The following is a 26,000-nucleotide window of genomic DNA, read 5'->3' on the forward strand; positions in this document are numbered from 1 at the left end:
ATATTGAGCGTGAATGAAGCGTGACGCACTTAAATGGGGCCTCACTTTTCTTCCAGCCGCTGTCCTAGTCGCTGTCTTCAGAAGACTGAAGCTTGCCTATCCTGTGTTCGAACTTTTTCGCAGTGCTGAATCATGAATGACTCGGCCGGAGTGCTCAACGAAAACAGACAAAGTAACATTATTGTTCCTTTATCTTGAGGGACGTGACAGCTGTCGCGGAGCGGACAGTAAACAGACAATGACAAAGGTTTTTTTTCTTTCTTTCATTTTTGTAAGTATTGTAAAAGTTAAAATTTTGAATTTGGCGGCAGAAACTGTGCCCATTACGATAATAAAAAAAACATAAGAAGTAGGCGGGATGCCTAAGATTTCTTTGTAACTCATTTCGGCAGACGCGAAGGCAGCGGCAAGTATTTGCCGGTAAAGGATAATTTTTTTGGCATTATCTGAAGAATGTAGCACAACAAGTAATATTTTATTAGAAGAAAACTGCAGTGAGTGGCAGGTAACTGGTACACATAAGGGTAATCAATTATAGTTGTGTTTCTAAGTCCGAAACAGTCATCGCTGCTATGTGGCACGCCATGGTGCAGGACTCTCGTTGCGCGGGCACCACTCAGGCATAATTAATAAAGCACATCATTTTTTATGAGCGCGCCACAGTAGAGCGGCCGTTTCGAATCACCCGCAATGTTGTATGCGGCAGCACAGCACCACAAACACACCATGTGTCGTGACAGCACAAACCAGGCATTTGTTAATTATTTCGTTTCATCTTTAATGCTATTCCTTTTTACAAGGCACAGTAATCTAGAAATCTGGGCAAGTTGGAATTTGCGAATGTATGGTAGCTGTCAGTGCAGAATTATACGGGAATAAAAAAAGCGCGTTACCTGTGTACGTGCTATTTGTTTTTTTCTTCTTTCCTGTGTGTTTCTGCGCTGGATGCTACAATTGGCAGGCACTTATTGTGAGCTTAGTTTGCTTACACAGCATAGATGTCCTGATAACTGTATAATGTTTGGCTCCTTTCTAAGATTTTCGGTATGATAACAACATTGCGTCTGTTACAGAGTGAGAGAGAGCGCGATAGAAGAGAGTAGAAAGGCAGAGAAGTCAATCAGACTCGCATCCATTTTGTTATCCTGCAAAGGGAAACTGGGATTTATGGGTGAAAAGGGGGAAAGAAAAAATAATTAAGGAAAGAAAGAAGGAAGGAAGGAAGGACAGAAAAAGTAACAAAGAAAAGAAGGAAGAAAAGGTAGCAGCGAGGGTCTCGCTTCATCATGAGGTGCGCATCAACACCACACTTTGTCACTGCGGTGTGAAGAATTAAACTGCAGCAATTCGCATGTCGCTTTCCGAGCTTGACATAGTCACTGTAACGTCCTCTTCTGCGTGAATGCTTGCGGCTTAGAATACGCGAGGTATAATTCTATACTTGACTAAAGAGCAGTACTCTGTCCAATGCTCGCCGTACTTCTTTGCGCACAGCCTCTCGAAGCGGTGCGTTCGGTAAACGAACCAACCCACGAGGAAGATGACGTAAAAGTACGGCACCATGCTTTTCTTCCCCGATGGAAGGACCCAGCACAGGGCCGTGAGAATTTCGAAGACGTAGTTAGGGTGGCGACATACAGACCAGAACCCGGACGCCACAAGGTACTTTGTGTCATCGTTGCCAGAAGCGTCTTTGTACGCTGCCTTGATCACTTTTGCTGGCGAGCCCCATATGTTGCAATCGCCCTCCTTTTCCTTGACCAACTGCTTTTGACGTTGACACCAGCAAGTCGACAAGATCATGACGATCCCAGTGACCAGAATCAACGCAGCCGCAACTGGACTCATGTCGGATGGATTCTCCACCATATAGACGCTGGCCAGTGAGTACATTGAAGGCACAAAAGCGATGTGGCTCCAACACATGTAGAAACCTGCAGATAGGCAAGAAAAAGAAGTTGGTTGCGCATAAGAAGTTTTTTTTTATCGTTTGCCTCTCTTTCGTTTCTTGTTGTGTGCAGTTTTTATCCCCTCCTGCGGGTGAATCTATTTCGTGGGTATGAGCCACAATGTGAAACCACAGCAACAATGTGTCTGTGAAAGCGCAGGAACGACCTCATTACAGTTGCATGGAATATTATGGTCCAGTTTTGTAAACCCCACATTGGTTATACTCTCTCAAATATGTCAGCCGATCCTGATGCTGAATATAATACTGAAGGTGCGAAAGGGCCCAGCCACTGACAAATAACACTTAGGAGCGCAAAGCTTTGTGAATTAGGCTCGTAAGCCCATATTAACAAACACTATGCTTAGGTTGTCTATAAGAGAAAATGCCACCCAGTCCTGATCGAATATATTATTAGCAAAGGCTGCCAGCCAGTTTAACAAAGCAGTTAGGACCGCAAGCGTTCGTGAATTCAGCTGTTGGGCCCGTATTTACAAAATGTCTTACGCTAGAATTGTTCATAAGTAAACATTTCAGCCAACCCTCATGCACAACATGTTATTAGCGAAGGCGGACGGCCAATTGAAGAGAGCCCTTATGAACCAAGCAAATATTTGTAAATCCGGCACCTGGGCCCCTATGTGCAAAAAAGGTCTTGCAGTAGAATTGTTCGTAAGAGAACAATTCAGGGAATTCTTGTGCTGGATATATTATCTACGATGGCAGCCAGCCAATGGCGAAAACACTTATGAACGAAAAACAAATTCGGTCTTTGGGGCCGAGTTCACAAAGCTTTCCATTCGTAAGCGCTCTTTGAGATTGACTGGTGGCCTTCGTTATTCACATATCCGTCCTCACGATTGGCTGCAATTCATTCTTATGAAAACATTATAGCGTGAGAACTTTTTGCGAATACGATCCATGGTGATTAGAGGACAAAGAGCAGGTAGTTTTGTTTTGGTTGCTTACGGGGCTCACCTCCTCTGTCCACGGTTATGTCCATGGTCTGCATGTAGAGGTCCTCCCACCAAAAGAACTTGGCGATGTACGCAGTCTGCAGCACGGCCGACACTGCCACGGCCCAGTTCCATCCACTCGTGTCCACCTGAGCCTTCCAGCAGGCGAGAACGAGGAGCTGCCAGAGCATCATGCCGAACCGACTGTTGGTCCACATCTTCATGTCGAACCGGTCACCTATTCGAGGATAGAGCTCGATGCCCCAGTAGAAGTCGAACACGATGTTTCCCGTTGTGCCGAACTCTCCTGGCGAAGGGTCCATCGTGCCCATCAAGAAGAGCAGGGCGGACACGAATGTTCCTCCGATCACCAGAGCAACGGTGAAACCGGGCAGGGCTTGGTAAAGCGTGTAGCAAGGCAGGTCCTCTCCCAGGAGGAAAAAAACGGCTATTGCCATTGTGAGCACATAGTAGGTGAAACCGTTGTTCCAGTAAACGGGTTTGTGTCCCGAACACGTTGGTGGGCCCCAGTACTTCTTCCCGCGTAGCGCTTCGATGGACAGTGAACTGTGCAGCGCGAACACCATTAGGAACTGCCAACAGTCCCGGGGTCCCAGTCCGTAGGCTGTCCACGATTCCCATAAGAAACTGAGGAAACCAGACTCCAAGGCTAGAGATACAGTAGCACAGTGCGTAACCACGAAAGAGACGGTGCAAATGACCACGTTGGGTACAGTGAGTATGAAGGCGAGAGGCATGGCCATGTACCAGAAGATACTTGACGACAACTTGTCGGGCTCTTCCTCACCTGCACGTAATAAGAAGGGATTACATGTGAAGCAATATTTGAAGCAAAGCGCATGAAATTAGGGCCCTTAGCATACATCGTCAACTTGGCTACAGGCTTTGTCAAGTGCTCATTAGACAACACAACTGTTTCTTGGCCTAGTTTGTGCTTGCTCAAAGACGCACCTGCTGCAAAGAGGAGACGCACAAAGATGAAGATACATCGGTTACGACACTGGCGGCACGTGTCAATGTGTATTCCTTTTTCTTTGTGTCCTTTTGAGGAAAATGTGTTTTACAGCAAATACTCATTGCTTGTGTGGAACAAAATTTTTTGTTCAGTTATACATGTTATGTTTGGTACCAGGGAAAATATGCCTGAGAGCATTTCGTAGATCGCATTATTAAACTTATTTACTTATTCAAGGTGTCCATAAGTGCCATCAACATGATGTTATTACATAAGGGGAGAGTCATGCAGCCCTTTAATAAAGATCCAACTACCATAGAAAGACGAGTGTAATTGTAACTTCAAAATTACAATAAAGAATGTACACATCAGGCGCATGAAATTGTAACGCCAAATAAACAATTAAAAATAAAAGATCCGGATCATTAACAAAGAAAGAACACGATAACAGGTTGCAGCCATTACTAAAGAATGGTCCACAGCAACCATGTCAAATGAAAGGTCAGGTGTTTTAAATGCGCTCTAGTTCTTGGAATTTAGCTAGGTCAATTTAAATGGCACTGTTTGACGGAAGGTCATGCCGATCTTTTATTCAGCACAAAAGAAATTTCGCCACCTAAAGTGATGTGGCGACATATGAAAAGTTTTATTTTGTTTGGATGTTCTCGGCGCTGAAAAATAGCTGCCGGTTGAGCGAAGAAATCACCATAAAGTGATACAATATGGTAAAGGTTCCCTGCTAGTTGTCCAGCGAACATTCATTGTCTTGCTTTTGGACATAGAGTGGATGCCATTACACAATTTCTTACCTCACATGCCTATTATGCATGCACATTGCCGCTTCAGCCAGAGCAGCCTTTCGTATGCTAAAATTACTAGAGAACGAAGAGCTAAGCCATAGTTATGGGGAAGACAGGCAAGAACACAATTTGCATGGTTATAGACATCTACTTGGTAGTCATGACCAAGAATGATTAAAATATCAGGAGACTCTCCAGTATTTACGAAACCTTATGAATGACATTGAACAAAAAAACGCTTCTTAGGTGATCGCCAACAGTGTGAATGGCAGAAGGACGCAGGAGGCGTCTGCGTAGTTTTTCGTGACATTGGTCATATTTCGAACAAGAATAGAACGTAATTAGGTTTGGACTGCCTGGAACGAATACAGTTGGATCTTTTAACTACCTGACGGAGAATACAGTCATCTGCAAACGAAATCATCCCCGGTAGAGGAGTACGAACGGAAATCGACAAGGTCCATTATTAATGTATTACATCGGGACCCACATAGCACGTTTCACTCGGCATCAATTAATCAATCGAGGACTTCGCCAGAAAGCCCGTTCTGTCAAATTGCATGTGTGAACGGTTTAATATTGTACCAGTTCATAAACTTTACGAGCATTATCTAGCAATAAGATATAAGCAATCACTGTTCAATAATGAGGCCTCCCTGGATATCTTTGGTCTGGAAACATATATTATGCCATACCCTGCCCGTCACGAACAACATTGGATAATTCCATTTCGTGGAACACACTTTGGGCGACAAATGCTACGGTTCACTGTTGCTGTGTTATTAAATAAATTACTCAAAAAAATATAACAATTCAACAATACAGTCCACATGATTTTAGGGAAGCTCTTTTATTGTGAAAAGAAATGCAATGTTGATACAGGCGTTAAGAAAAGTGTCTATGTATATTGTATTTTGTGTATATTGTACTACTTTATATTGGCGTCCATGCATATTATGACTTGTTTTGTGTAAAATATTTTCATGCTTTATTACGCTCAGTGAACTCTCCCTTTTGTCCTCGCTGTTTTCCATATGTCAGGGAGGCTCGGGTTCTCCTAAAGTGGCGTCCCTTTTCTCCCGAGCCTACCCTCATCCTTGAGATGAAAAATAAGTTTGAATTTGAACTTCAATTTGAGTTTTCATAGACGTTACGAAGCACAATTGTGTATTTATACACTCCCTCTAATTCAAAGCAGCAATATGTGGGCCTTCTTGGTGGTGTTCTTGGAAACACTCTTAATCGCGAACCACATGGTTTCCATTAAGTGGAATATTTCTTGTGAAGATGTTCCACTTTCTAAGCGCAACCATGCAATGTGGAACCGCTCTCCTCGAGCGTTGGCTCTTGCGACAGAGGAACTTGTTTCCGCTGCTTCTATTGATATAATGTTATTACACGTATTTTCACTAATTAGGCTGGACATCTTAATCTCGTTGAAAATAATTTCCACTTAGTAAGAGAAACACTTCTGCAAAAATGTTCGGCTTATTGGAACTCATGTGGAAAGAAATTAAGGGCCAAGTCCTCTTTGGCGGAAAATTCTCATTAATGCACTCAAGTATACTGCGAATCAACTGCCGTTTGCCGGGACGACGCCGGAGCCTACGTGTTAGTTCTCCTGGTGCTTACCCCGAACATCCAAGAAGTGTACTACTAAAATTTGCTCATGTAAGGTTAGCCGAACTTCGACCAAGCGAGAAACAATGGAATATTCTCCATTGGTCTTGTTCGTCTCAGGCATCATCATCATCATCATCAGCCTGGTTACGCCCACTGCAGGGCAAATGCCTCTCCCATGCTTCTCCAACAACCCCGGTCATGTACTAATTGTGGCCATGCCGTCCCTGCAAACTTCTTAATCTCATCCGCCCACCTAACTTTCTGCCGCCCCCTGCTACGCTTCCCTTCCCTTGGGATCCAGTCCGTAACCCTTAATGACCATCGGTTATCTTCCCTCCTCATTACATGTCCTGCCCATGCCGATTTCTTTTTCTTGATTTCAACTAAGATGTCATTAACTCGCGTTTGTTCCCTCACCCAATCTGCTCTTTTCTTATCCCTTAACGTTACACCTATCATTCTTCTTTCCATAGCTCGTTGTGTCGTCCTCAATCGTCTCAGGCATCGGTGCGCAAATCTACACATAGCAAGGCTCTGATTAAGGCCACAGTTCGTCTGCGAGCACGGTACTATAGCCAAACATTCAATTAGAAATACAGGCCTGAAATATTAAGAACGAGTTGTTAATGACTTCGGCAACAATGCCATACTTCTGAGGAGCACAATTTGTACACTGCGCGGGGTACAATGGATTGACTCAGCAAAAACGAAGTGTCAAGAATCGTTCTCTGCGATAAGCTAATCCCTTACGTATGTCGTAAATCGGGTACTATAATCAATACGTGCAAAAATAGAACATATTTTGGCAAACTAACGACTTCGTTTTTACTCACTTGCGAACATTATTTCTGTATTTTGACAACGCTCCAGAAACTGAATAGAATATGTCAAACCCACACTCGGCGTAGATAGAAACGTGTTCAGCTTTTTAATGTAACGATCACAAATTGTTGCTATGGGTTTGAACGCCGATATTTCTTGCAAAATTTAATTCAGAGACTGGTCGCATTTTTCGGGGTAAATCAATGGGAAAGACAGCAGGTATACCTAATAGCGAATATTACAAACATTGGAAAGAGAAGAAAAACATCGTTCTCATTAAGCGAGTCGTCGCTAAGTGACTGGGACTTACCCAGCGATGACGGTACACTCTTAACTTTGACACTCATGAATTCCAGTGTAAGTGGAAGAAGTTTGTTCTACTACAAACATGGCAATTCTAAATGCAAGTGTTTTAGTTTCCAAATGAATGTTGCTGTATGGGTGGCAGGAGCTCGGTTAATTTGCGATAGAGCAGCTTTTTCTCCAGCCACCAATTTTTCGCAGTATATTGATTGCATAAGGCGATTCCATATTGTGTGATTGATTTCATTTGATTGACTTGCTTAGTCAAACCTGTGCAATGCACCACTTAGTGAAAATCCGTGGTACTTATGCAATGCTACAATTAAGTGGAACATTTTTTTGCAAATATATTGCGCTTATTTAGTGGAGCCGATGTGGAATAAGATTAAAGAGTGTAGAGCCCTCTGCAGCTGTACGGTCTGCACAAAACAGCTCGGTTGAACACATGTCCCATATATGTTGCAACCATTTCTGGCTTCAGCAGATTCCACCCCCACATTATGAAAACCACCTCCTTAATCATTTCAGCGTATTTTCTTTAGCTCCTCCTAATCTTGCAATGAAACCCTTGCAACCGCAGCGATAAAAAAAAATATGCTTGAGGGGCGTTAAATAAAGTAAAACCAACGATTTGGTTATGATTATTGCGTACGTTTTCGACGCCACTTATACGGCAAACGTGGAGAGCGTTTCTTTCCTGCTACCTTTTTCGAGCTGTAATTCGGTCAAAGCAGGGAGTGATCAGATTGGACGTACCCACCCTTGAGGTTAAAATTAAATTATCAGGTTTTACGTGCCAAAACCACTTACTGATTACGAGGCGCGCCGTGTGGAGGACTCCCAAAATGTCGACCACCTGGGGTTTTTAACGTGCAGCTAAATCTAAGTACATGGGTCTCTTCGCATTTTGCCCCCATCGAGATGCGGCCGCCGTGGCCGGGATTCGATGCCGCGACCTCGTGCTCAGCAGCCCAACACCACACCAACTGAGCAACCACGGCGGGTAACATTGAAGTCGTAGAGTTAGCTATGCACAACACGCCACTATCCGTGCAATAATATGCAAACTACAGTTCTTTTCACATCGTTTATTCGCCTTGCCCGTTTGCTTTACCGTGTTGGAACTGACAATGCGTGGGAACGCTTTTCTATGCGAAGAAAATTCTCCACATTTCGAATTTCATGTGCAGACCGTGGGCATAGTTCTTAACAAAGATACTCGCCAACGAAAGAATTACGAATGTCACTGCTCGTGCCAGAAAACGAGAATCATTTCCGTTCATGCATACTCTTTCACACAGACGCATAAGCACAGCCATTGCCGCGCAAGCGGAAAAAATTTTTGAAAATGGGATGCAATCAAAATTTACAGTCTCCCTTAAAAGCTTTCAAGCCACAGAGTGCGCGAACACGTTCAGGTTCCGACCGGTGGCGGGACTCCCGGAGCAATTTTTACACTCGGAAGCCATGAATGGTGAGGAGCGGGGTCATCTTCCCTCTTGAGAACGTTGGATATGTTATAGAACGGAACAGAAGCCCCGCTACAATGGACGATGCGAACGTGTTCGTGTGCGCTGTGTCCTGGGAACATTTGATGGAGACTCTCTGCAACAGCTGCAGATAGCAACTAGGAAACGAGACTTGACAACGTGAGCACATTTATTTAAATTGCACGGGCCCGTTTAGTGAACGGAGTCCTCATGACTAACATTCTTGATTAGTGACCATCCTCGGGCGTGCGAGAGTATAACGCGGTTTCAGCCTCAAGAAACGTCTGGTCACTTGCCTTATTAGTCTGGTACACTGGAACAAAAAAGCGTTTTCTTTTTCATAGGTCGTTTCGACATAGGGAAAGTGTCCTTGTACGTTTTCAGATAAAAGAAAGGCGCATAATGCCTCAAGGCAAGTTTTTCGAATTTTTCGCATAACTTGCCGCCAATTTGGACGTTAAAACGGTGGTTATGTGCAGGGTAAAAGTGTAGACAATTAGGGAGCTTCTCTAATGAAAGCCCTCCCCCTGCTCACCACTGTCTTTTTTGTCCTCTATATTTACCCGGATGTGTAAGTGCTGCCGGCACTTCTTGAAGCCGCCCTGTGCCTAATTTTTTAAACCGCGAGAAGGTCTATAGACAATTTTCGCTTCACTCCCGTGGTCTCTGCCGTGTTTTATCACCTAGTGCCATGTTTTATCACGCGTTCATTACGTGCCCCAGCCGGCCTCCGTTGCCTCTGTTTACAACGGCTGCGCACGACGCCGGTGTGGTGCAGCAAGCTGCTGTTCCGACGTTTGCCACCGTCATTGAATGCCTGAACTGCAAGAAACTTTAGCCAAAGCTTCAAAGGATATGCAGATGTCGCATACTCATCCTTGCAAGCTCGTTGCATCTTGTCCTATGCTACGAGCGCTGTCGCACGATGTGCCTGTACTAGAAGGCAGGGCTGGAAGTTGTTTTTCAAGACAAATCGGCACGTACTTTATAGCAGATGTAATAACTAAGGATTAACTTCATTCGCTCGTAGTCATTTCTTTGTTGATTCTCAATGGCTTGGAATGCCAAAGGTTGCCTTTTTGTTTTGTTTCAGTAACGTCTTTTTTTTTCGGGGCGATGTCACTACAATATTTATTTTGCACACAGTCACCCGTGAACATGTCATTTACGCTAGATTTGTTTGTGCAGCGCTCTGAGCTCAACGCATCCATGTGTAGAGGTTTTGTGGTAGCTAGCAGAAAAGTCGTAACATCGTTAGTCAATCGTTCACGTTGTGGCTAGGGACGAAATGTATAGCTTCCAACATTCTTACGTAACATATGTGACCTACTCATTGGTCAGCATGCTCTAAACGAGTGCACTTATATGCTATACGTGGCTGTGAGTATCAGTGAGTCACAGTGAATGAGGCTATACGTTACTGGAGACCAGAAAGATTATACTTACAAACGCAAGCAAGTATATACTAAATTTGGTGTGCTATCAGACTATCGTTGTATGTGGAGTTTGCCTTTCATCAAAAATAGCCGCAGAAAATATTAAACTATAGCAATACGTTGGTTTTAGTTGGATAACGCTTCGCCATTTTATTCCCAGATTACGGCTGAAAAAAACAAAGACGAAGAAAAGTTGCCCTGACAATCGCTACAGTTAAGAAGAGTTAGCAGAACGCTGTTAACAAGTGGTACTTCTTTTTTCTCGATGCTTCTCCATTGAGAACACGATACAGTGCGAGCTGAGCGGCTTTTAGTACAAAGCTCCACGTGAGAATGCCACAGTCCTCAATCCATAGGAAGCAGCCCTACTGGAGCGTTGCGCGCGTAGAGCCTATGTAGCAGATTTCTATTTCTTTAATGTGGTACAGCGTCTTCAAACTTTCAAACTGCACACTGTGTTATGAGGAATGTGGTGTGCTTGTTCTCATGATTATATTTTGATTATCTGGTGTTCTCTAACACACATCTGGTATTCTCTAACCTGAGCACAGGATCATTTTTGCATTACACCCCCATAGGAACGCGCCCACCCAGCACCACCTAGATAACACAAGGCCTGTTCACTCCGATCCATGACGTCACGTAACCTGGCCCAGCTGCCCTAGAAGCTAATGGGGGACGTTCCCGGGTGAGCTGCGGTGATCTTGACGTCAGCGCTTTCGACAAACCTGCCTTGTGAAAGGAAATTTAGGGCCAGGTAGCATGACGTCATGGATGGGAGTGAAGAGGCCTTGTGCTATCTAGGTGGTGTTGGCCCACCAAATGGGCAGCACATGGGTAGGCACGGCGCAAGCGCCATCTGTTTATAGTGGGTGAACTAGCCGGCGAAGAGAGTGCATAGTGAAGTTCGCTTCTTATCCTGGCTACAGCATGTAATATGCATAACGCGTGTGATTGGACTTGACCAGCGACGTATTTACAAAGCTTCCCAGCGAACCGAATACCTACTGTAGCGCCAGCCCATGCTTCAGTAAAAGGAAACGCCCGAAAATTGTGTTTACGGTCTCTAGCGGCAGCATATCTTACTTCTCACGCCAAACATAATCATTATTCGTGCAGGATATTGAAGACACCGTTTCTTAACGCAGCAGGACGCAAACAGGGGCACGAAGAGTCAGACGAGGATGAACACAGTGTTGTGTACATTACAGACATTTAGAAGTATAGCCTGCTTCGCGTCGCGTTGGCTGTGAAAAATAACACGTTGCCACTGCGCACACACCGTGAACAAACGAGCTTCCGGAAGTTTCTTTCACTCTTGATTCAAGTGCACTATCCAACAAATAGCCTCTGGACGCAAAGTTGATAGGATCGCAGGACCTCGGGATGTATACGTCATTCTAGGAGCCAATAGTTTCCACAAGAATTCTTTGGCACTGCACTGTGGGCTTCCAGGAAATGAATGGCGTAGTAATATTTCGCTTGCGGTTATCCCCTTTGCTGAGTTTCGACGGTGGCAATGATCGAGAAAGTGTGTGGTTTAACGTCCTTTAGTATGACACTGGAGCTTTGAAAGACGCCATTCGTAAATAGCTTCGGATTAAGTTTGACCGCATGATATAATTTTTTTTTACCGTCCACTAAAATCGCGGCATACGAACTTTTCTTGCTTAGCGTCGATATCGAACACTGTAAAAATATTTACGCCCTTAACGGTGTTTTCTTGTCGCACTGCAGCACCCTTGCCGTTAGGGCTTAAAAAATTTATAGAGGACGACAGCGGAGCTCTAACGAGATGTGTGATAACAAAAGACGTAGTTGAAAACTATGTAATCATTCAAACAACCTTGGGAGCATAGAAATATCTGACAGGAGAGTTTCCTATCTCTCTCTGTAAAATTCCCTTGTCGGTTATTTCTGTGCGCCTAAGGCTGTCAGAATGATTACATAGTTTTCAACTAAGTTTCGCACGTCTCATTAGAGCTTCGCTGTTGCTCTCTATAAATTTTTTAAGGCCATAACGGTAAGGGTGTTACAGTGCGACAAGAGAACACACTTTTAAGGGTACAAATATTTTTACAATGAAGTTGGGTCCCCCCGGTAAACAATCAAACGCGCGACCAGGTTATTGTTTGTTTATTTGTTTGTGGTGGGCCCAAAGTGAAGTTAGTCCCAAGTTATACTCGGAATTGCGTGACGGGCTGGGGTGCTATTTAGCTGAGATTTCAGTAGATTAACAAATAGACGCTTTTTGTATACGCCGATCAAAAGGCGCTGCCACTGCGCAAGTCCTTGGCCCAGCCTCGGTCTGTGGACAAGGGCGACGGAAGTAACTGTTGCAGCTGTTGAGAGCCGATGCACTGGGGGATTAGGATATGAATTTGGGACATCAGTAGGAGTCGCCAGAATTCAGCGAGTACCCCGCAAGTACCACGCTTCAATGTATTAAACAGCAGCACAGCGCAGCAAGCACTGCGGTTATCACTGAAGATTTTTTTTCCAGGAGTCGCATGTGCGCGCTCTCGTAATACCGTACAATGTCTGAACATCCGAAAGCGTAGCGGTGGCGTCGATGAGGCAAGAGAGCAAATAAACAAGCACGGTGTCGAGCTTTGTAAAACTGTTGTCGATTGAGTCGCGGGACGTCAAGAGAGATTGCATGCTTATGTAAGCACTTTTCTTTATTTTGCTTCTTTACGTTTTGGTATCTCGAGCACATATGTGGCAACCATTTGCCGCTGTCTCTCGGCAAGAGCTTCCCTTTAAGTCTGCAATGACGCTTCAGGCAAAAAAATAGAAAGACAGATTCAACGCATCGCCTTCTAAACAATTGATCGTGGCAATGAGAGCGAGTTATGCCGCAGGCAGAAACAAACGAGGAAGGCCCAGAATGATTACAAAGCGTGTGTAAAAACTAGGCCTGGAGTATGTCACAGCCTACATAGATGGTGTCCAAATCCACGCCTCAGAGACGCCTCCGTCTGAGTAACAGATATCGATCTCGAGAACTATGCTTTCGTTGACTGCAAGCGCCGGAAGTGATTGCAGGAGCCGTAAATAACGTCATAGCCGCCGTGTTTTAGACATCACCTATAAAAATACGGGTGTCTTGGCAACTAACACTCTCTGTGTACATTGAAAGTACTGGATAACGATGCATAGGGAGGACACTTTTCGAACGCTGAGGCTCAGTTTTTGAACGCTGAAGAAATAACTTCGTTTAAAAGCGTCCTTGCAAATAACCAGCCATTTTGGTGCGTCTGGCTGGAAGAAAACAAGCGCAGTTGCTGTAAGCCAAAACGTGTAAGAGCTGCAGAAGCAGAGCGCTTATTTTATTACACACTTACACGCTACTCGCAGTTGCCCTGGTGCGCCAATCGGTGCGTTGCCGCTGAAACAATTTTCACGTTGCGTCGTTCACACTGTTCTTCCGTGGCGGGTAAATATGCGCTTCACCGCGAAACATATACAATGGGGTGCAATTTACTGTGTTCTGCGCTGTTGGTTTGTTTCTTGAACTCGGTGCAACGCCACATTCGTCGTTTATGTTTCTGGAACGATGTGGGGTTGTCATGGTAACACATTAGGCCACTGCTCTGAGTCAGCCCGAAAGCGCCCGAGAAAGATGCGATGCCAAAGGCAGGGAGGTTTCTGCATTCTATTACCGAGCAGGAGCTTTTACATAAAGGTTAAACAGCAATCCCGTTTATGCAATTTTACGGCAGGAACTTTTCTCAAAGCAAGAATTGCATAACTGCACATCTTCACGAATACCGCTGCTCATGCTTTTCCGCAAACGTTCAGCGTTAGTGGCTTTTAGCTATGCAGTTACGTTTTATTTTATGTACATAGATGACGCATTCCGTTTAGTACGTCAGAAAACATTTAAAACATGAAGAGGGTCCGAAAAATTGTCATTCCGAGATGTTTTACATCGTTGCAAATATGATTTCGCAGGTTGTTTTTATGACTGCAGCCGCAAGGCAAATGCATGGCAGGGCGTGTATTTAGCGAAGCCCGGTGAATAAATATTGTTGAGTCGTTGGAGTCAAGCGGCATACATTGTAGTATACGTACAGAATGTAACTGTCGACACGTAAGACGTAAGACTACTTAGTTGTTTGCGCGAAATCTGTAATTAGATTTTTTCCGCGTATATAATCAAGGGCAAATTCATGCAGTAGTTATTACGTTGAACAGTACGGATATTTATTTTCCGTACATATTCAACGTCAATTCTTCTCATGCCTAGGCGGAGCGCCACTCGAACAACCGACGAGTCACGATAAGGAATAACAATAGAATATAATCGCTGCACTCTATCACAGCCCAGCAACTCAAGCCCAAAAACATGTTAACGTAGCTCCAATTTCCTTGGACTCGAACAAAATTATGGTAGTAAGTTTAAACCATTCCACTGATAGCATCAAGATGCGCTAACACGGCAACGTGTATTGAAAAATCGAGTACACAACAAGGTCAAGGGGAGCGGCTTTGACTACAAACAGCGCTTGCCAGAGTCCTCCTACCCATTCGCCTGAGCGGCGTCGGCACAGTGCTCAGTTTGTGGCGCAGCTGTTTGCGGCAGCATAACCGCGAGGCACGGAGCTAGAGAACCCGGAATCTATCGCAGCTACGTGATCGTCGCGTCGCTGGCAGCCGCCACTCGCTTGGCGTTTACAAAGGAAACTTCGAACGGCCACAGCAGGCGGTCCCTGTCGCGTCACCCGTTCGCTTTCGTTCCTGTGTCGCCCTTGCATGTGATTCTCTCCTCCCACGCTTCCAAGCGATTGTTCGCAAACCATGAATGGGTGTTGCGACGTTTGTTGTACAAGGCAACGTGTCTAAATTTTGCAAAGAAAGGCGCGTTTAGAAGGCGAACATGAGCCTCGAGTACACTACAGAAGCATGGATCGGGCGGAATTATTCGAAATGTGCGGAAAATACCAACAGTACGAAGGCTTCGATCGACCGAACCTTGTATATGCAAAGGCTTCCCCGGTCGAATCACCATATAAGTCGAACATTGCTTTGTCTCTTTAGCTTCAGGTTTTGCGCCGTGTACCAGATTTTTATGGGATTCAAGGTTCAGAAGCTAAATTCGACGACTGATTTCAGAGTGGCTGACAGCGCGTTTTCTGGTTTCTTTCAAAGACGAGATTAGTAGCCCCTCTAAATCGTTCAGATGACTAGAGTTTGGTAAACCTGGACAGGATCATTATTAAAATCTTCATAATATCTGGGAACAAGCTAATGAAAAATTTGGACACGTTCCGATAGAGTGCATGGAGCACCAAGATGTGTCCAGTTTGTTTTTAATGGCATCAAAATGTTTATGATGCTCTGGCAACCAAACCACGTGCGGCTTCATTCTCTACCATTTAAAGAAATTGTCAACAACATCTCAAGTGGCTGCTCGCTCAACCTGTGCATATTATTCTTTAAGGTGTTTCTTAACAACGGGTGGAGAACAAGAGCTCCGCTTCTACAGAGACAAATAGTGAATCCTGAGTGCTCGTTTTATGTCCAGGAGGTTATTTGCATGCGCTGTTCTCAGTGCTAGGATTCCTCGGCTGTTTTTTCTTTAGCTGGGTCTTCGAAAATTTCATGCCACACATTTTAAGGATTCGAGCTGCGCCACCACGTCAGTCCCTACTGTTTCCAGTCTCGCATACTTATCAAGTGTCCTCGAAACGGCCTAAGCGGGCCCGAATGCATGAGGCGCGTTTTATCTTCAGCGGCATGCAGCTGTGAAGAACCCAAACGGATGCCGTTTTTGTTTCTCGCACTGGCACAGCGTTGGCTACATTGCGAGACCTGATAGCAAGTGCCGTCGATATACATGTCGAATGACTTCACATCCTGGTATAGTTGAACTTTACGCAGCGTACACTGCAGTGTACATAAGATACAAAGTATTGCGTGACAGAATGCAATAGTCGGACAGATTTACGGCAACCCTCTGGCGTTTTGTAAGGCAGTGCCTGGAATAAACATAAAAGTATGTACCTGCGATAAGGTCGGCCTTCAAGTTTAAAGAGAAGTCTTGAAAGCGGACGCCTACCCATCGTGAACTAATGTGCCAGGCTCTGTCTGACATGACGCGCATGAAATGTCGTGCTTTTTCAGTTTCTTGCAATTTTGAACATTGGAAAGACAGTTTGCAGTACAATTAAGCGATTCGGACGCCGTTGGACGCATAAGCAGAAGAAACTGCAATTGTTCCCTGCCGAGAGTAAAACATTACCAGCAGTTTGATGGCAAAGTGAGCACAAGCACGTCTATTAAAACACTGCAAATATCAAAATATGTACAACCAGGACAGTCTGCAATTTTCCGGGACATCCAACGTAACTTCCGCCCATTTCGCGAGAACAGAGTCGCTGACAACCATGTATGAGCAGTTTGGTAGACGCAGCTACTTATCTGAGACACTTTTAGAAATCCGGACATATCCAGGAAGTCCTAAACTATAAAGGTGACACACAGCCAACGTATGTGAGTTCAGTGTGAGGAAATAAATGCGCCGAATCCGTAGAGAGTACCCATAAATTTACCTCATCTTACGCATGCTACCAGAGCAAATGGTAGGAGCACCTATTTCAAGAAGAAATAAGAATAAAAAATAAAAAAAGACAAGAGAAGAAGCGATGACGGCGTGACGCATGAAGAGAAGTAACAGAAGTGGATGATGTGTTTAACGTTGTTTGAACAACTTGCAAGCACCAGTGATAAGTTGTGTAATTATTTTTCCTTCTTTAATCTTATTCTAGGCTGCGCTTGTGCTACCTAACTGATGGTGAACTAGCCGCATATTTTTTTTCTTCGCTTATATTAAAGAAATAATTTTCAAAGGGCCGAATAAGCGTAACTTCAAGAAACACGGTTCGTGTTTCTTCTAGTGAAGGGCGTTTGTTTAAATATTTTCTCGTTTCATCGGTCTCAACCTCGCAGAATCTCATCATCGCAGGGGCCCACTTCCTGTATTTGTCGGTTCACGTTGTCCCCTCAGCGCGTCGTCCAATGGTTACGGTTAACGTAAACTTTTCGGCCCTCGTGAAAACCAGCTGCTTGATGTGGCTACTGAAGCTTGACGTTATAACGCGTCGGTTCTTTCTGACTAACCTGTGTCATCGAGCAAAGAAAGGTCGTCGGACTTCCGTTTCTCTAAAAGGCGGACAAGTTTGTATGGAAAAGGCAAACACGGGAACATTGAGTTTCTAAATTGACTCCGGCAGGAGAGTGCAAACAAGATGAAGCGATTCCCCACAAATGGCGGAAGTCCAGGCACTGAGAAGAAAAAGGCTTAGTGCTGTACACCGTCGTTTTTGCACTGGGATTACATATTTGTCCCGCAGGAAGGGTCAATTTTGAAGGGACTGCAGAATAAGACGGAAAGGCAACTCGTGAGTCGTTTCCTCAGCTTCACCATCTCATTATTAGTTGTGTTTTTATACGTTGTTTCCGAGAAACTTGGTCTCTAATTGGCACGCTCAAGAGCGACTGTTCTCTGCCTGATGATAGCCATGTCACCTCACTCCTAACGCTGTTCATCAGGAACATGGCATTTGTCACAGAATGATGGTGAAGTGCACGCTGTACCGGTGAGCACGCAAAATGAACGCAGAGAAACACGTAGTGCAATGTATGCTTCTCCATACGTGCCATTACTTTGCATTGTCAGTACGCATTATAATTTCCAAGAAGGGAGGATGTAGTTCTGTAACGCGTATTAGCTTCAGTAGTCATTTTATATATATGAAATAGTACCCTTCTCAGACTCGCAGGGCATCCGGTAAAATAGAAGATGAGCTGTGCGTAGTGCATTATAGCTTGAAAGAAAAAAAAGAAACTGGTAATGTCTTAAAGAGAACTTCATTTGCATTGCTGGTATAGGTGATATTAATAGGTGCAGTAGCTCTGATATTTTAAGGCAAGGGAAGGGGGCTTCTTGCAGAAACTCCTTGGCCTACCTGCACTTTTAGCGGCCTCTGGATGGTCGGCATCATGGCAGTCATGCTCCGTAGCATTTCCTTCGAGAGATTCTGCGGCAGAAAAAAAAAGTGATGAAATAAGCCAATTGTACAGTGCTTTGACTGCAGAGATGTCTTACTGCTTGAGCCTGGAAGGAAGGAAAAGTCGTACACACCTCCTGTCAAAGACACGAGTAACTAGAATAGAGTTCGGCAATGCGTGCCACTTGAACGTATCCACATCTTCATTAACGTTCATTTTGGTAAGCGACAAAGTGTTTTTTCTTATTCTACTGCCGACTTATATTAAAGAAGTAAAATATGCATACGCTGCGGAAAAAGATTGCCTACGAGAAAGCCGACAGGACAGTGACATGCCGATACACTGGGAAGCACATGTTTTGCATAAATAAATAAAAAATTGCCACATCAGAAGATGTTTTAGAAGGCGTCTCATTGTCGCTGTCTGCAATCGAAATTTGTTGGAAGTGTCTATACCAGTTCTCCCCCCCAAGTTCCCATGTAAGGAGCGGCGCATTCAGTTTTGATTGCTATGTCAAAATACACCATCTTCAGCAAGCTTACAATTTCACATCATCCAGGGAACAGCAAAAGCTGACAAAAGGGCCTGGCGAGGTTTTCTTCAGTGCAACATTATAAAAAAGCCACTTGCTCTGTTTTGCATTTTGTTGCTGGCGTCGCTTGAACCTCATCTACTCTCGTGAACGAAATGTTATTATAGGATAGGAAAAGTGTAGGTTTGGCGGCGCAGAAGGGCAACAGAAAAGGACGTTGCCAAATTGTGTTGCCTGAAAGCACTGGTCTCTTTCGTAATAATCATTTCTTAAAGAAAAGAATAGATGAAGACTAGTGCAAAGTCTTCTTTTACAGTGAGTATCCGAGCTGCCATTGAAATTTTCAGCACTGCCTCAACGACAACGTGAAATTAAACCATGTCATTTGCATTTGTAAAAAGCAACTGCTGGCCACAGGTGTCTTATACCCTCTTTGATTTTCGCAATCTATCCGGGCTGGCAAAGCGCTCGATGACAACCACGTGTAAAGCTATCCACGTTATTCTTGAGAGTTTTCGAGTCGGAGCGGCTCTGACATATTCTATTACATGTTGCGTGACACTGACACCTGTGTAGCTTGGAAAACTTTCCAAGATGCATGGCTCCCGCATTTACGACAGGAGAGAGACACCAGCTATGACTATGCGCACGCCAAAAAGTTGTCGCAGTGAAGCCGTGTGCATAACAGAACACCGCCGGCTCTTTACGAAAATGTACGACAAACTGTTGCTGTAGTAAGTCCATGTTTACCGGCTACGTGCCTTTACACAAAAATTTTATTATTATTACTTGGGCCGATTCACGAGAAGAAAAAACAAAGAAGATTACGTTTGGGTGGTAACATCGAGTTTACAGAGAAAGAAGATGCGAAAGACAAGATGGTGAGTCAAATATAGAGAGAAAGGATGTATAGAAAAACAGATAGGTCAACAAGGCCTAGTTGTGGTGGGCAAGGGTAGATGTAAAGCGATAGAAAGAGAAGAGAAGAACGCGTAAATAAAATCAACCGCATACACAATCCAGCATGAGCAGCGGTATTTTGAATTGTTTTCTAAGTCTATTGTGTAAGCACGTAGACCTCAAGAACATCAGCAGCGCCTATTCACCTTCTGCGTAGAGTTTCTTTGGTAGTACTGGCCTAGTACTTCTTATTCTGATAGCGGTCGATTATCTAGTATATAAGTGACTGCGCACATAACTTGCCGTTCGGCCCTATAGCACGAGTAGACACAAAGGAGGCGTGTAAAGTAACCATAAATGTTTGCTGTGTTAAGACAGAAGGGAATAGTGTGAGAAGAAAAAAGAAACGAGTTAACGCCCCAGACTGACGCAGTGCCCATTATAGACGCCATTACGGCACTCTTTGGCCATAGCTGGCCCTCGCGCCATTAAACGCCACTAATCATTATAGACGCCATAGTGAAAGGCTTCGACCACTCATTTTAACTACTTGGAGTACTTTAATGTGCATCGAAAGTGAGATGCACCCGAGCGTTCTTGCCTTTCGCCCCTTCGTAATACGGCCATCGAGACCGGGAGTCGAACGTCGAACCTGGTGTTCAGTAGCTGAGTGCCATTGGAACCGAGCCACCTCAGCCGTGCGAAGAGTACGTTCTCACTTACTACCTATTTCAAGCATAAAACGCGAGAATGCAGACCACGAAGGAAAGAAATGCCAATGTTTAAGCTCCCGAAGCTGCCTTCTGAAGTCGTCCATGTGAATATTACAGAAATAAGAAAGAAAGGGTAAACGCTATTCGCAAGCATTTACAGTCACAATCTATCAAAGCACAATATTGACAGCAGCAAAATCTCGAAGGAAGGGTACTACGACTGCAATCAGATCCCTGAACTAGGATTTGCTTCGCAACAACAAAGGGGCAACTGTAGATGATTAGGCGAGTATGGCAATGGTTCAATTCGAGGGCGTTCACGGAGCCTACAGACCTATGGAAATATGGTGTAGGCAAACAGTGAAATTGTCATGACTTCCAAGTGAGGATTCAACCAGGACTCTTCTTTAATTTCCGTCTCTACCTTATTTCCGTAAGTCTGTGTACGCTGTGAAAATACTTGAAATGAACTAAAGACACAGTTTTGGACATAACGCCACTTTCCGTTGGTGACAAATTACGAAACTGTACATACTGCACTTGGTGCTTTCTGACCTACGTATGTAGGTGGACTGCCACAAGCATATACTAAAGTATGCGATGTGTAGAGAAGGTGACCAGTTCATGAATTTCTCAAGGCGCTATTCTTTAAATAACACTCCAAGGAAAGAAAAGAAGAGTATCGCAGGCACTCCATAAAAAACATGTGGTACAAGGCTTCACAGAAGGTGGCCAGAAATCGAAGTCGGCGTTTGAAACCTATGGAGAGAAAATTACCGCGAAGTCCAGCGTCCATTGTCTGGCCCTTTGTGCGTGACAGAAAGTGTAAAACGAGAGCTCATTATGAACGCCAAGGATAAAACCTATAGGCAAGCGACGAGCATAACTATAAAAACAACGCAGTAATAGGAACGCAAGGGACGAGGTACTAACAAGTGGACATCAGGTAGTATAAAGCGAAGTTGGGGACGACAGCTGGTAACTATACTAGCACACTGCATCTCTGGCTTTAAAATCCCTTCAGAAACGACTGCCACACGCAGAGCTATGAGACAAATTTTTGTTCATACCTCCGACAGCTCGCTTGTTCGTTCGATGCTATGAAACGTCTCATTAAGCATGCTTACGGGCATGCCCACCCATAGGAACATGCTTACAGGAGCAAGGCGTTGAGAACTGTGACTTAGCCTTCGCGCAATTTTATCATATCACCTGTGTCGCTTGTGAAACGAACCTGAATTGGCTACGCAGTTTACACGAAAGAACATTAGAATATGTCTAATGGTTTGGAGTTGTCACTCGAGTTCAAAAATAAAGCTGCGGGAAATTTGGGTAAAAGAAGTGCTTCATTAAATTGGGTTACTTTGTGGCTTATAACAAATGATTGTGTTGATCAACATTCTCCATTGAAAACTGGTTACTTGGCTATTTGCACAAATAAGTCATAAGGCACGCTACCCTAAAATAATTAAAGCTTGCAGCAAATTGCCCATGTTCAGCAGGTATAAAGCCCTTCAAGCCCTTTTTCCATGCACCAGGCTTAGCAAAAGCCAGCAATCGCTGACTGTTCGAAACTGATCTAAAAATACAGTCTAGCGTAAGACTGTGACTGCTATGCTTACCATCTGTTTTGGTCATAACGTTCCAATCTGGAAAAATACCTGAAGCGATTCCGCCAGTATGCTTTCACTCGTGCGTAACTGGTATCGCGAAGTCTCGTTGTATTGCAGTTCGGCGAGATCCACAGCAGACCACCATGCCAGTGCGACAATGAGGCAAACAGTGAAGCGACAAGGTTGTTGGCCAAGCGATACACGTCGCCCCAGCAATTTTCTGTATAATGGAGTTCCTGTCACGTGCGGATTTATCGCAGTCACCATATGTTGTGTCGGGGAATAGAAGCTCCATGCAGACGCAGCTGGCGGCTCAGACATGCGCTATGTAACAATGATGACGTGGTTTCCGAGCCGGTACGGAACCTTAATTGAAGCGTGCGCTGCAGTGTCATTACAGCTGAAAAATTATTCGCCTTAGAATAGAAAAGGCAGCTAGTAACGTGCAGTTTACGCAAGCTTACACAACTTCTAGCATAATAAAAATTCTAGAATGAAAAGAAACACCCTAGCGATAAAAATCTTCATACCAGGTTTCATGGTATAGCGAATGTGACATAAAGAAATGCCTTCAAAGCTCGTGACGAAATTTATTTCAAGACGAATTAATGTCTACACGTTAAACATTCGTATGTCACTACTAACTGTATGCATCGTAAAAATGCTTGATGATTAAGTCTGCTTAAGATAATCTGATTGCCGATTGTCGCTGTACCATGTGTATTACGCACACCTTATCTCGTCGTTTGCGAGAGGCACTATATGCGACCTTTGACAATTCGGAACATCCTTTCCGATAGCCTAGGCACGTCATACAAGAAATACTCTCATGAAAAAGGCAGTCCGTTCTGTAATGTGACTAGACGAGTTTCGGTAATAAGTGGTCCTTGCTCACTTGCTCTCGCGCGTCGTTATTGGTTTTTGTCATCATCCTTCGGCTGGAATACTTGACGGGCTTCAATTCAGCTACCGTACAGCGTAGCGCACAGCACGTTTGTGAGATGGTCGTAACACCAACAAAAGATAAGAAAACTCTACAACGACGAAGAAATAATTTTTTTAATATCTTTATCTGGGAGTTGCGATTGACCCCGCTGAAAGAAAAAAAGAAAGACATCCAATCGTTCATTATATTACACGACTTTACTATACGTCGACGTATTCCGCAATCAATGAAACTCTCTCAACAGTCTATGGAGTGTAAGTTGTAGAATACTGGTGATTCAGTCGACCCAGTCAGTGATTCAGGCCACTAAGAAAAGTAATGTGAACGAGCAGACAATTCCGCCGTCAAAGTATTTATCTTCGAGCACTTGTTCCCGCTAGGTTCCTGTATGTAGGAACGGTCCGTCCTTTGTTTTGTTTGTGCTTCAAAAACAATTCGAGCTAATCTTGCTGATTGAAGACGAAGAGAATGAGAGTCGGCAGTGCAAAAGGGCACCAAGCTTCAGCGCTCCGGGGCTTTCTTTTTTCGCTGAGAAGCCTCGCTGCTTCCCCCGTAAGATGTGAAATTCTTCTTTGCCCGCCTGGCGGAAAAGAGCAGGAGCACTCAGTTTTATTGAGTTAGACGACCTTCACCGCGGCACTCTTCACAAGCAAGCACCAAAATTTTGCCCCTTTTCGTAGCTCGGATCGGGAACGGTGAGGCTGAAGGAAACCACGCACCGTCGAATGCAAGGCATATGCGCCATCTGCGACGAGCGCGGCCTTGAGCTTCCGGCTTCAGTCACTCACCTGAACGTCGTAAATACCTGCCGGTTCAAAGTCATCTTGTTCTTTTTTTCCCGCGGCAAACTTCTTTTCGAAGGCGCACGGCATTTTACCCGCGCTTCGAACCGCAAAACTCGAGCACGTGGTTTAGTGCCGTTTCAGATTCACTTGTAGACTTCGGGTAGTTTGAAGGACCGCACTTAGTGCGTGTGTATGTGTGTCAATGCATAATTCATTTTTACTTATAGTTCTTCTTTCTAGGTTTTTCTTTGTATTTATTTATTCCGCACGATACTACGTTCATTTTTGTTAGGGTGCCTTTCCTAAACATTTTATAAATGATCCATGCACGTAGCGCTTAGCTTTTATCGCAGTTGGTTGCTGCATTTCAAAACAGTAGTCACCGTCTGACCTACTTTCCGTAAGGCATGCTTCAGAGTTTGTTCTTTTCCCTATTTGGCTGAACACACAAAGGCAAAGTAGATGAGAATCTCTGAACAACCCTTTCCCCCGCACCCTTTCTATCACGCTTCTTTACTGAAAAACCCCCACCACAGTTTAGCTTATGCCGCGTAATGCTAAGAACCATTTTGTACTTACGAACAGCAAGCAATGACAAAATGTTTTGTGCCAACCGCGCACAGGAATAAGGAAAGTATTGTCACGAAGCGTGCAGTGTTCCTGTTATTATTTCGCTGTTGGTTATTTTCATTCTTTCCCGATTATTATTTGTTCTTCCCTCAGGGGTGTACCATGCTCCCTAAAGAGCACCTCTTCCTCCGCAAGATCACCCACTGCTTCTTTTTCAGGTAGTCACGCCTGAAGAGGCCTACCTTGGCATTTTTTTTTTACTTAAGAAGACATGTTCGTAAGTTGTCTTGCGCGGTCCTTAACATGTTCTCAAGCTTCAGGACCATGCTAAGAGCGATGGAACGAAGATTGATAGGCATAACGTTAAGAGACAGAAAGAGAGCGGTTTGGATCAGACAGCAAGCGGGTATAGACGATATTATGATTGACATCAAGAGAAAAAAATGGAGCTGGGTAGGCCATATAATGCGCAGGTTAGATAACCGTTGGACCATTAGGGTTACAGAAAGGGTACCAAGAGAAGGGAAACGCAATCGAGGACGACAGAAGACTAGGTGGAGCGATGAAATTGGGAAATTCGCGGGCGCCAGTTGGAATCGGTTGGCGCAGGACAGGGGTAATTGGAAATCGCAAGGAGAGGCCTTCGTCCGGCAGTGGACATAAAACAGGCTGATGTTGATTATGATGACGCAATTTTCTTCCCATCAATGTGTCTTAGAAAAGTGTAGTGTTGAGCAAAGTTTAGTAGCGTCTGAACCACTGTAAGAAAAAAAAACACATGCTGTTACGTAGCAGACGAGGCGCCGCGCAGAGTCATTAATTTCCCCATTCCTGCTATTCCATTCTCCATACCCTTATCATCAGTGGCGTAGCCAGAAATTTCGTTCGGGGGGGGGGGGGGGGGGGCGCTCACATTGCAGCTCTGTCTCCTCCTTAAAAAGGAAGCGTTAGCTCGGGTGTTCGTATCTATCTACATGTAGAAGCTGAATTCGTTTTTCTCGGAACCCAATGCACCAAATTTGACGAGGTTTGTTCTATTTAAAAGAAAAACTTGAATCCTAGTGACTTTTGGCTTCAAATATATCATTCAGGTTGTCAATTCTTTTATAAAAATTCACCAAAATAACAAATTTTCAGAAATCTAAACTATCAAGTTTAAAACTATGTAACTCAGCAATAAAAAATGATATCACAATTCTGTGAATTGCACCTAATAGTACATCTGCAGCGGACAAAATTTCTAAGTGGAACGTGAATTTCCAGAAATTTAGCATTATGGAAATACGGCTTTCGCAGAATCATTGTACACAACGTAACCAATTCACGTAACATATGAATTGACACACCAAATTTGTCCGCTTTGACTGTTATAATAGATGCCGTTTACTGAACTGCGACATGTGTGCTTGATGCAGAGCTATTAGTTTGTAAACGTCGTGCTTCATTCTTTTTTTTTTACTTTTCGAGTTTTTCAATATATTTAAATAATGTTCAGGTCCTAAATCGAAATTCCGCTGTCAACAGACACTAGAATTTAACTTTCTCTCTCAAATGCAACAAATTTCATTAAA

At 44.2% G+C, this 26,000-nt stretch overlaps 1 protein-coding gene across 1 annotated transcript; it reads right to left on the reverse strand.

The window, feature by feature from the left end:
• Positions 1-105: 105 nt before the first annotated feature.
• Positions 106-22,337, reverse strand: LOC142584415 (uncharacterized). Its single transcript, XM_075694563.1, has 4 exons — positions 22,138-22,337; positions 18,328-18,399; positions 2,927-3,712; positions 106-1,934 (listed from the first exon to the last, which is right to left on the reverse strand). The coding sequence occupies exons 1-4, from the start codon at positions 22,151-22,153 to the stop codon at positions 1,414-1,416; spliced, it is 1,395 nt and encodes a 464-aa protein (XP_075550678.1). The 5' UTR covers positions 22,154-22,337; the 3' UTR covers positions 106-1,413.
• Positions 22,338-26,000: the final 3,663 nt, after the last annotated feature.

Source organism: Dermacentor variabilis, chromosome 6 (genome assembly GCF_050947875.1).
Source record: "Dermacentor variabilis isolate Ectoservices chromosome 6, ASM5094787v1, whole genome shotgun sequence".
Taxonomy (NCBI): Eukaryota; Metazoa; Arthropoda; class Arachnida; order Ixodida; family Ixodidae; genus Dermacentor; species Dermacentor variabilis.

Coding starts and splice junctions, on each gene's coding strand:
- LOC142584415 (XM_075694563.1), bottom strand. Junction 3,713..18,327: donor AGAGGCCGCTAAAAGTGCAG/GTAGGCCAAGGA, acceptor TATTACGTGCAG/GTGAGGAAGAGCCCGACAAG. Junction 1,935..2,926: donor CATAACCGTGGACAGAGGAG/GTGAGCCCCGTA, acceptor GCCTATCTGCAG/GTTTCTACATGTGTTGGAGC.